The sequence below is a fragment of the Phlebotomus papatasi genome, chromosome 3 (assembly GCF_024763615.1).
Source record: "Phlebotomus papatasi isolate M1 chromosome 3, Ppap_2.1, whole genome shotgun sequence".
NCBI classification, from domain to species: Eukaryota; Metazoa; Arthropoda; class Insecta; order Diptera; family Psychodidae; genus Phlebotomus; species Phlebotomus papatasi.
This window is the reverse complement of record NC_077224.1, coordinates 1,097,689-1,109,445: the sequence shown is the minus strand read 5'-3', so window position 1 is coordinate 1,109,445 and position 11,757 is coordinate 1,097,689. Positions and strand designations below refer to the sequence as shown.

At 31.9% G+C, this 11,757-nt stretch overlaps 1 protein-coding gene across 2 annotated transcripts in view; it reads right to left on the bottom strand.

The window, feature by feature from the left end:
- The window catches only part of LOC129806397 (uncharacterized), an 86,625-nt gene that overhangs the window by 45,906 nt on the left and 28,962 nt on the right, over positions 1 to 11,757 (bottom strand). For both annotated transcript variants that reach the window (XM_055854953.1, XM_055854954.1), the window contains exon 3: positions 1,998 to 2,218. In XM_055854953.1, coding sequence (XP_055710928.1) covers positions 1,998 to 2,218 — 221 coding nt within the window. The remainder of the gene's footprint in view (positions 1 to 1,997; positions 2,219 to 11,757) is intronic.

Below are 11,757 nucleotides of genomic sequence, written 5' to 3'. Positions count from 1 at the left end.
GAAACATAAAGGCTCAAGGTCTAAACTTATACCTTATATCTGAAAGATTTATCATCCGAATTTAATCAATGAATAGTCAATCAAAAGGTCTCGAAAAATCCTACAAAATGACTTTATAGATAAGTTCATAAGTCGACCGCAAGAGTCGCTCCAGGTTATCAAAGTTTTCACTTAACAAGAAATGTGTTAAATTTCAAAACTGTTCAACCGATTTTAATGATCTTATAAGATGCTTTTAATGTGTTATAGAGAGAGATATGGCCGCATTGTATTCATCGATTTCAATAGAATCATTACATATTTTTACTTATTTTTCTTAATGTGATTTATTTATATATTTTCTTTTGAAATCGTAATCAGATTTTATATGAATGAATAGCTGTCCATAAACCTTGTGCCAATGCCGAGTTTCAGCTTTCTACCTTTTCTCAGAGAGGAGTAATAGTGGAAAAAGTCTTCATTTTGTATGGCGACTGCTGGCAGGAGTGGCGGGGGAAACGTATACATACACGTCTAAAGAGCCTTCCATTGCCCTTGATCATAAGCTAAGTTTCTGATTTCTACTCCTTTTCACAGAGGAGTTATAGTGGGAAAAGTCATTATTTTGTATGGGGGCTACAATAAGGAGTGAAGGGGGAGGAGGCTATATACATGGATAAGGAACCTTTCATAAACCTTGATCCCATATCAAGTTTCAGCATTCTACTTCTTTTCCGAGAAAAGTTAAAATGAAAAAAAGTCCCCATTTTGTATGGGGGCTACTGGAAGAAGGGGTGGGGGGAGGGGGTAGTATCTATGGATAAATAGCTTAAGTCATACATTGACTCCATACCGAATTTCATCATAATTGGTTTCGCCGATCTTTAGTAATTCGATGTCAAAGTAGTATTTTTTCGAAAGGATAAAGGCGTTTTGGAAAGGACTCCCGGCGAATATAGTCCTGGGTCTCGGTAGTTTTTCATCCTACACCATTACCTATAAAATGCGCCTAGTCCCATCTGTGGTCGCAACATAGACCAACTCCCATACATTTTTGCCCAATGTCCTTTGCAAAAAATGTTTAATTTAAAATTGTTTAATTTAAAGTTGTTGAATTTCAAGTTGTTGAATTTGGAGTTGTTGAATTTTTGTGTGTAAACTCAAAAATTGTTGATTTTTCATTTCATTTCGTTTTTTATTTATTTATATTTTTGCCTTTTTGGACATTTGTAATGTTTTTTCCTGTACTTGGTATCCTCCCTAATGTGAGATAATTACATCTGATGCTTGTATCTTCATGATATACTTATTATGCATATAAATATTTGATGTTCTATATGACTTTTCCCCATTGAAAGGCATCTCGACTGAAGTATATGTCTTAAATGGAAATTCAACAATTTTTACACAACTTGTTTTAAAAAATCAACAACTTTTGTACGAAAATTAAACAACTTTTGTTTAAAAATTCAATGAATTTGGTTGAAATACACAAGGCTTCACACTATAATAGTGTGAAATATTATAATAAAACTATAATAGTGTTAATTTTTGATCATGTGACTAAAAATACCATAAAGTTGTGTATTTTTTCACACTATAATAATGTGCAAAACTATAATCATATTATAATAGTGGTAATTTTTAGAATTTTTCAACAGTTTTTAATTATAAAATATTGTTGAAAATCTTTTATAACTATAATAGTGAGAAATTTTACACAAATTGCAATTAAATAATTAATTTATCCGATTTCACACTATTATAGTGTTAAAATTTTACACATTTTCAAATTAAACAGCATTGTTGAAAATTTTTCAACTTAGTGGTAATTTTCAATCACATGACAATAAATTACCAAAATGTTGTGCATTTTTTAAACATTTTTAAATTAAACAACTAAAATGGTCAATTTTGCACTATTATAGTAGTAAAATTTTAAACATTTTTTTACTGTGTAGCTCAAAGATTGCAGGAAACATACAAAAATTTAAAAAAATATCGTGGGAAAATCTTACCTCGTTGGACTCTCAGAATCGCGAATTTCTTTTGTTTTGAAACTCTGAAAGGATTGATCCTGCAAAGAATCCCCATGGCTACTGCCCAATGGTCCTTTGCCGATTCCAATTGTTGATGCATCCATGTCACCAGTGTAGAAATCACGAAGGCGATTCTCACGCAATTTGTACATATGAGCCCGAATCTCCTTCTTCCTCGCAAAATCTTCCGTCTGTTGCCACTGTTGTTTTTTTTTTATAGTCCGTCCCCAATTTTGTGATTTATATCGTGTTTGCAAAAGTATTGAAAAGAAGAAATTTATATTATTAATTTTTATTCGAAGCATTAAGTACCTCTTTATGAACTTCTTATTCAATTAATCTGATACACTTGAGCTCTTTTCATTAACATCAAATGTTGTCTGTGTATATGTGTGTAAATGGACTTTGTGAAATGTTGCATTTTTTCTTTCTTCTTATTTATTGAAAGAGAGGCCCATTATTGTGGATAAATATGCCACTGAGATGAGCGTAGGTTGCTTGAAATGGGATTAAGTTTTCAGGTGAAAAAACCAATCATTTGCCACCAACACGGATTTTTTTTTATTAAAGAAATGCAATTCTTTGTGTGCAAAAATGAATCACTGGGAATATAAGTAGTTTCCTGGGTGTCTAAATTCTACTAATCCAAGGATAAGAGGTGGAATTATGTGTTGTATCAGTATAGGGGAGATTGGGGCTACATCGAACTTTATATTGAAATGTGGAAAATTTTATTCAACAATGGTGTCTAATGAAAAATTTGCATTTCTTTAGCACTTCCCTGTTCTCAAGTGCATCTGCATTATCGACTTTTCTTTGTATTGGTTCCTGTCACGACTGTTTGGCGGTTTTAAAACACGGCGAAATTGTGGAAAACAATCGAGACAAGAACTAACAGAGCTTTGATAATATGTTGATTTTTCATTGAAATAGCACCATAAAGCGGTCTTCAGACTAGAGGTTTAGCCCAGTTCCCGAAGGTCTCCTAATCCTATATAGCGAGCAATTTTATTGCTTTTTGAAAGCCTAATAGGTTAAATTTCCGAAAAATCGTGATTGATAAGGAATTACATTATTTAATCCATATGACTAAGTCTTAGGTCTGAAGCCCGTTTAAGTCTTTGACGCCAGAAACAATAGGGGAGACTGGGGCAAAAAGTCACAAAACGGATATTTTACGGACACGTGGCAATGAAGTTTCTCTTCACCGTGAGACATAAGAAATTGTTTCAGTTTTTGTTAATTTTTGCTCCATAGCTTTTGTTACTTTTTACCCCAAGTGGTCGTTTTTAATAAAAGGATTTCTGGAGAAAAGAATCTTTGTAAAATTCTAAAATGGATATCGGATTCGTATTCAAAGAATATCCAGGTAATTTGGGAAATATTCAACAGTGCATCAAATTTAAAATAAGTAGCTACTCCTGCACGGAAAATATTTCAAAAATAGGGCTAAAAATTTCGATATTTTTTATCTTCTAAATTCTTTGTTCAAATTTTAACAAACTTATGACATTGATGAACACCTATGGAGGCTGTCTATGGAAAAAATTTTAAGCCGCTATCTTATTTATCTTGGAAGATATTGAATTTTGAAATTTTCGATTTGTGACTTTTTGCCCCAGTTTCCCCTGTTCAAGAGGTAAAATCAAAACTATGAAAACAAAATAAAAATAAATTAAAAATAATAAAATAAAAGAATTTAAAATTCTGAAATTTCGAAATTAGGAATTATTTTTATAATATAACTTCAAAGTAATCAAACACTAACATTTTCCTAATTTTATACTTAATTTTGGTTTAAATTGAGGCTGTGATTTATAACTTTATCGTGTGACATTTTCATGTTATTATTTTAAATTAAGAATATCATTCGATATTTTAGATAATTTAATATAGATCCCTTTTCATTAACGAAAAATTTATGGTAATCCAAATGGGGTTTGAATGAAAGACACTCGCATCGTAATTGAAATAATAAATAATATTAGGTTTATAATAATAATATTGTGCTAACAGAATATTTTCTGGTAAGAAGTTTGTTTAGGTACGAAATGACACACTAAACTTTACGATATTCTAATGACAGCTGTCAAACAATCAAAATTCAAATGACAGCTGTCAAACATTCAAAATTCAAAATATCTTCCTTCGCGTATGAGCTTTCTAAGTCATTTTCAGTTTTAATCATATAGATAACGGAGATCGGAGTGAATTCTCCAGAAAATGACGCCTATCTAATTTATTTTGACGTTTCGTATGCAAGTTGTAATAACTGAAAGATGTAGTTTACTAATACTAACGTAAAAAGGTATTCTACGAGAATCCGATAGTTAAAATAATTTTAAAATAATTTAAAATTATCGAACTAAAGGCAGCTGCTATTTGAAAGATCCACTGAAATTAAACTTAACTAAATAAGAATAGCCTAGGACAAAACGTAAAAATAGTGATTGATAAGCTTGTATCTTGTATGAATTATAGAAGCTGTGATCGTTTCATTATAAATTCGGGGTTTTTATGCAATCTTAATAAAAATAAAAATTTATAGAAAAGAGAATATAAAAAATGGCTAAACCCATTTTTTTAGCTGAGATTGTTTAAGTTAATTTTAATGCTCTCGAGGTAGCATATAGAAAAACAGATTTAAAACAATTTTGAACCGGTATATTTCTAAATGAAAAAGTTATTTTATTTAAAAATATGTATATTTCTCTTTCCTGACAAGAAATATCCAGTAGGGGAAGGTTTTTAGACTTCGCACGCACTCTGGCTTCGAACACCTAGTCTTAAGGTGTCTACACATTGGGAGCAATTTTCGTCAAAAATTGCGTTTTTGACAGAAATTTGACGTTTCCCCCTACAACGCTGCAGGGAATTCCCTTCAAAAAAGCAATTTTTGTCAAAAATTGCTTTTTTTTAAGGAAATCGTCTACATTGCTATAGAAAGAAAACGTAAAAATTCACCCAAAAACGAAATTTTTGACGAAAATTGCTCCCATTGTAGAAGCCTTGAAGTCATGCATATCTTTAAAAAAAAATAGCTCAGATTCATTAAAGGAATATGCAAAAAAATATGAAGTATTCGAAGCCAGAGTGTATTCGAAGCCAGAGTGTATTCGAAGCCTGAAAGTTTTCCCCTACTATGACCGATTTAGAACATATACCCTGTGAATATAAGATCGATCGAAAGTGACTGACTGGTCCACAGTATCACAATAGTAGTTGTGTTTAGGAATCACAGCTAACTACTCACATAAAGGTGTTTTCAGTCCATTTTTAAAACATAAAAAAAGTTGTGAATTCACTATTGTTTAGGCACTAATAAAATCCAATAAAATATTTCGGTTTTCCACTTTTTGTTGTCCTATCCTTGGGCGGGACAGGTCTGTTCACTCACAAGTAAATATTTATTACTCTTTTTTTTTAATTACAATCACATCAATTAAATACTTGTCGTCTTCCACTTGTTTTTACTTCTTGGCTTAAAATCCACTTTTCAGTGTAGCCCGCGTTCCCCTATATCAGAAAGCTTAGAAAGGCCATAAGAACCTCTTAAAACCTACAAGTAACAACTGCTAAGAAGGCTAAGAATATTCCTATGATATCAATACATTTCTGTGAAAGATGCAATAAGGTTTATTTGGAATTGAACCTAAATTGTAATATTAAGAATTCCTGGGGTATGATCATACTGGGGCAAAAAGTCACAAAACGGATATTTTATTTTTTTACGAGCTATGATCCACACAAATTTCTGATTAACGCAGTTTTATAGGAAATTTATCGCTCTATAACTTTGTGAATGTAATTTTCCTCTATTTTGTAAAGAAATACGTTTATCGAGCCAATTTCTAAAAGGTAATTTTGTGACTATTCTCAAAAATGCTGGGGCAAATAGTACCAGATATTGGGTATTATCATATTTTGATTCGCTTCATTGCGGGCTTCCGTGAATTTGAAAAAATACCTAGAGGACATATTTTCATAGAAAATTTATTATTATACAACTTTGTAAAACACCATTTTCTCTGCGAGAAAAGTGAGAAAACGAAGAAAGCACTTTTTAAGCTATTTTAGAAAAAAACACACAAAAGACTGCAAATCGTTTGACCAATGCAAACAAGCGGCGAAACATGGTAATGACATTTCTTTTCGCCGTGAGACATCAGAAACTGCTTTGCTTTTTTGTTACTTTTTGCTCTATACCTTTTGTTACTTTTTACCCCAAGTGGCCATTTATAACAAAAGGATTTCTGGAGAAAAGAACTTTTGTGAAATTCTAAAATAGATAGTGGTTTCGTATTCAAAGAATCCAAATTATTTAGAAAATATATTCACCAGTGCATCAATTTTGGAAAATAAGTACAGTGCCCGCTTTCTAATCCGGATCGCCGTAATCCGGTCGAGTTATCGACGGTTACATTTAAAATCATTTTGAGGTTATGTATGCACGAGTATTCAGCAATGAAAATGAATTATCCTGTGATGTTTTTGTTTAATAAATGAAGTATAATAGCATAGAATTCTCTAAGTATGTATTTTTAAACTTCTTTAAAACTTTTATTCTAATTCTAGAAAAAAAAACTTGTATTATATTTTCGAGACGTTGAACAAATTCAAAAAATTCATCCGGATTACGAAGCGGACATCTGTCATATTGTCTCCCAATCATCCGGATTACGAATCGGGCACTGTAGGTAATAATTGTTATCTTCTGCAAGGCAAATATTTCAAATATAGGGCTAAAAATTTCGATATTTTTTATTTTTTAAATTCCTTGTTCGAATTCTAAGAAACTTACGACATTGAAGAAGGTCTATGGAGGCTATCTATAGAAAAAAATTTGAGCCGCTATCTTTTTTACCTTGGAAGATATTGAATTTTTCGATTTGTGACTTTTTGCCCCAGTCTCCCCTACTGTTTTACATGAGCAAAAGAAAAGAAAAACACGGAGAAGTACTCTTGAGTGTAGGGCTTGTATTTCTTCATTTTCTATTTGATCTTCTGAAACAATATGAGAAAAGCTCAAAATTCCAATTTAAGCCTGATTCCAAATTACCGCATTGTACCCTAGTCTAATGTTTAAAGCTCATGAATAGTGTATTTAGAATAATTGATTTTGCAGTTTCTTTTTGCAATTTTCGATCATGAATGAAGGTTTTAAATATGTAATTCTATTTTTTTTTCACTGGAAACTCACGAGTTGAAGTTTCTCGAGAGTAATTAATGCAGAAAGAACAGAACACAAAAGGGGTAAAAGAACTTTTTTTTTCTTTCCTAGATGGGAAAGAAATGATCACCAATAAATCGCGCGCGTTAAACAATCTGACTCGTGTGGTAATCGCCAGTAAACTGACTCAGTGTCCGGAGAAAGAACTCTCTGCAAGTCCATTTGAGTATGAGAGTTTCTTTGGAAGAAAAATATAACAAGAGAGAAGAAGAAGAAGAGGTGGTGTTTTCTCAGTGTGTGCAATGTCTGTGACTGTATTTTTCTTCACCTCCGCGGAAAAAAAAAGTGTCTGTTATTCAAATTTTTAGCACAAACGGGGGGAGATCAAGAAAAAAAAAGAAGCAATAAATTGGGTAGAATATTATAATATGGTGATGGTATAATCTGGAATTGGTTGCGATAAATGGCGCACTCTTTTCGACTTTGGGATATATGATGCCCACAGACGGTGATTTTATTAGAAGTTTGAGCACAATGTGTTTCTCTTTTAATTATCAAAGATATTTCTCCTTTACTTAAATTCTAAACTTTGATTTGATTGGGAGTTGAGGAATTTACCAAATGGTAGTGATGTTGTCATCCAAATTTGATTGAATCATAAATCACGTTACCATTTTACAATACTTTTGTGGTCCAGCGGGATGTTGATATAAGAAAAAAATTCTCTTCCGCCAAAGTGTGACTTCTCTTGTGCAAATTGATCAATAAATTCTAATTCGCAATTTTTATTGTTTGTCAAATGGGAAAAGAAAAAGCATGATCCAGCAGAGAGTGGGATGTATTTCAAAGATACACTTTTTTTCTCAAGCACAGTACTTTTCTAGAATGTGTCACCCACGCAAGAAAAAAAAAGTGCTGAGAGAGGGGAAAATATTAGCAAAATGTTTTATTAATAAAATAGCACAACAATGCATTGTCCAATGCCTTCGACAAGCAATATCATATAAGGGAATACTGTTATATTTGATTTTATGGCTCGAAATCGAATGAAAGAAGAATATTATGATCCTAAGTAGAATTTTTGAAAGACACATAGTCGATAACTACAACCGTTTGGTCTCAATCGATGATGATAAATGGGAAAGCAAACCGGAAAAGATGTTCGATAATCGATTCAATCACTTACCAATTGCACCGGTTCAGTAAATCATCGATTCTTAATCTTGACAGATTCATAACTGATTTCAGTAGGTTAATTTTTAGCATAAGTATGCTATCCATTAGAATTGTCATATAAATTTTATAATACAAATATTTGTTTATACCAGGGGCATGACATTTCGTATGTTTCCCAAATGTTTCTAGCGCGCGGAAAAAACTTTTGAGTTTATTAGCTGTTTTCTGTCATTGTAGAATGAATTAGCAAAAATACTAATACAAAATAAAAGCCAATTTAAGAGCGAAGAGGCAACCGAAAACCCCAAATTGGCAACATACGTAGTTTCGAGGATATCTCGTGAAATGTGTACGAAAACAGGAAAAACTTTACACTAAAACTGGCCGCATTTTTCAGAGCTATTGTCACCCCCCTGGTTTATACCCTATACTTTCAAAATCGGGAATTTTAATACGATTTTTGACATATAATCTGCAGGTAGCTATATTTTACTAGAATTTCGATCAGCCGCTCACTAATGACATATCGGCGCGATCTGCCGATCTCATTAACTTAACTTGAAAGTTATTCGATTCGTTGCCACTGAATGCGGAACGCCGTGTATCATTTGATATTAGTTATTATGAACAGTTCGTTTTTTACGCATGTTTCGAAACTGATTTTGAAGGTGCAGAGGGAGATACTAAAGCTAGATTGAAGTAGATAGCCGTGTATTTTCGTTGGAAAGGTCTAGCAAGTTCGAGACGATTTTATTCGGTTATGAACCAGTTATGAACAGACAACTAATTTTAATTTTAAATTCAATTTTGTTAGTTCTATTTTAGATTTTTTTTAATGATTCATAAACCGGTTTAAACCGATTATGAATCGGTAAATGAAGCAAAATAGAAAACTTTACAAAATTTTTATATTGGTAAAAACTAATACAAATTAGACCTCTAAAGAACCAATAAGGTTAATTATAGGAAAGAACTTGTGGCAAAAAAAAACTTTCAATATATTGGAAGGAGCTATTAACTAGCAGCGTTCATTTTATGATCTATAGGGGAGACTGGGGCAAAATTTGTCAAAACGCATATTTAGTTCTTTCACGAGCTCTGAGAAAATTGAAACATTTTATAATGAACATATTCTTATAGGAAATTTACTGCTCTACAACATTGCAGAAGACTATTTTCCTCTATCTCGAAAGGAATGTAATTTTCGAATCATTTTCTAAAAGTCGATTTTTGTGGAGATTCTCAAAATTGCTGGGGCAAATTTTGTCAGTCTTCGGATAATTTGTGACGTTTTACTCTCGCAAATGTTAAAAATATCAAATAGACATATTTTTAATAGGAAATTTATTCCTCTACAACTTTGTCAAAGATAATTTTTCTCTATCTTAAGTAGAAATGCGCTTAAATTGAACTAATCAGTATTGATATTTTCTATAAGCCAAATATTCCAAAAATAGGTCTCAAAATTTCATTATTTTTTATTTTACATAATCCTTCCTCGAATTCCTTGAAACGTTGTAAGTTTAAGAAGGTTCATGAAGGCTATCTATAATAAAAATTTCAAGCCTCATAGGGTAAGTGTGCCAAATTTCGGTATATTTGCATGCAATCGCCCCAATCGCCAAAGTCTCAAGTTTGAAATGTAATATTTTTAATACAAATTGAATTTATTTCTTACGTTTTTGTAAGGAGCGGTTCTTGGAACCTTGTAGACAGTCTATCGGCTTTATTTTCTCTAAATTAATTCTTAATACATTCTAAAATGAATAAAAATGTTGACAGAACATTGGTGGCCTATTTCGGCCACTTTCATTTTCATAGTTCCTTGCTCTTCCGGAATTTGTCGAATGTCTTTTTCAGATCATCTTGTTCGTCTAAGTCTAAGCGACATTTTTTTCTTTGTACACATCTTTCGACATTTTTTGCATTGTATTATTTCTAGAGTATGCAAAAACTAAAAATTTATTGAAATTCGAGGAACAAAAAATGTGGCCGAAATTGCAAGCTGGCCGGAATTTGGCACACTTACCCTAGTCTCATTTATTTTAGAAAATAGTGAATATTGAAATTTTCGTTTTGACAAATTTTACCCCAGTCTCCCCTATCTCTGTGAAAAAAGGAATCTAATATTTTTGAAAGATGCATAATAACTATCATAATCAGTCAAGAAAAGTAAAATTTATAATGAATTGAATTACAGTACAGAGTCCCCAAGAACTCTGACAATTCCGTATTGCACTGTTGAAAAGCAAAACAAACACTGAGAGAAATCCGAAAAAATTAAAATAACATTCCGGAAATGTTAATTTTACCCTGCAGTATTGATCCGAAATCAGTGTAAATATTATGCTTTTTAGGTGTATTAGGGGTTAAAGTTACCCTTTTTCATGTTAATTTTACCCTTGAAAAGGTGTAAAATTAACATTAAAAAATGTTTATATATTTTTACACCTAAAAAGTGTTAAATTTATGAGGAAAAAAAGTTAATCTCACCCCCGTTTTCTTCTCAGTGAAGAAATGTGTCTAACCATTGGTTTGGCTTTGTATAAAAGATTTATTTACAAACAGTTCTAAATTGGGTTACTTTCTGTGCATAGCATTGAACTTACAAGTGCGAGCTTTCATCTAGGTCTTTATATTGTTGTTTATATCTAACAGAGTTCTTGTAAATGATAAATGTACAAATAATTTCTTATTGAATTTTAATTTTAATTTCTCTTTACAATCACATTGAAATACATTATAGAAACCTCTCATGTCAATATACGTTTATGAAAAAGAAACTTGAATATCGAGATATTTCCTTTGAAAATTAATCGATTATTTAAGCAAAAGTTTAATGAAGTAGTTTATTGCAATTTCTGTTGAATAAACATCTCACAGTATAATTGTAGATTGTGAGATGTGCTATTGCCTTAAAAGTCACTTGTTAGGAAAACATCATGCAACAAGATGTGACTCTTCTTTCCTTGATTTTACGCAATTGGTGAATCCCTCTTAATAATTCATATAACATGGTGTGGCTTTTGTCCATAAAAGTGGATCAATTGCTCATGGGAATTTTAATTGTTAGCCCACTGAACATATTCCCACTCACATTTTAAGTGACTTTGCTCTATGTGATCTCTTCAGGGATGGAGCGTTATCTGATACACTGAATTGTCTCTTTTGGATCTTACAGAATGAAAAGTCTCACGCTCACGCAAAAGAAATTTATTTAAATATATATTTTGGGCAGGAGTCTGCTCTCTGTGTCAGATCTTGAGAACATTGCATATTTTGCGGATATAACATGAAGGCAACAAAAAAAAAGAGATCTTGTCCAGTGAAGATGATATTGAGAGGTAGTTGAGAAGACGTAGGAAAAAAAAAGAACGGTGGACAATGGTGGAG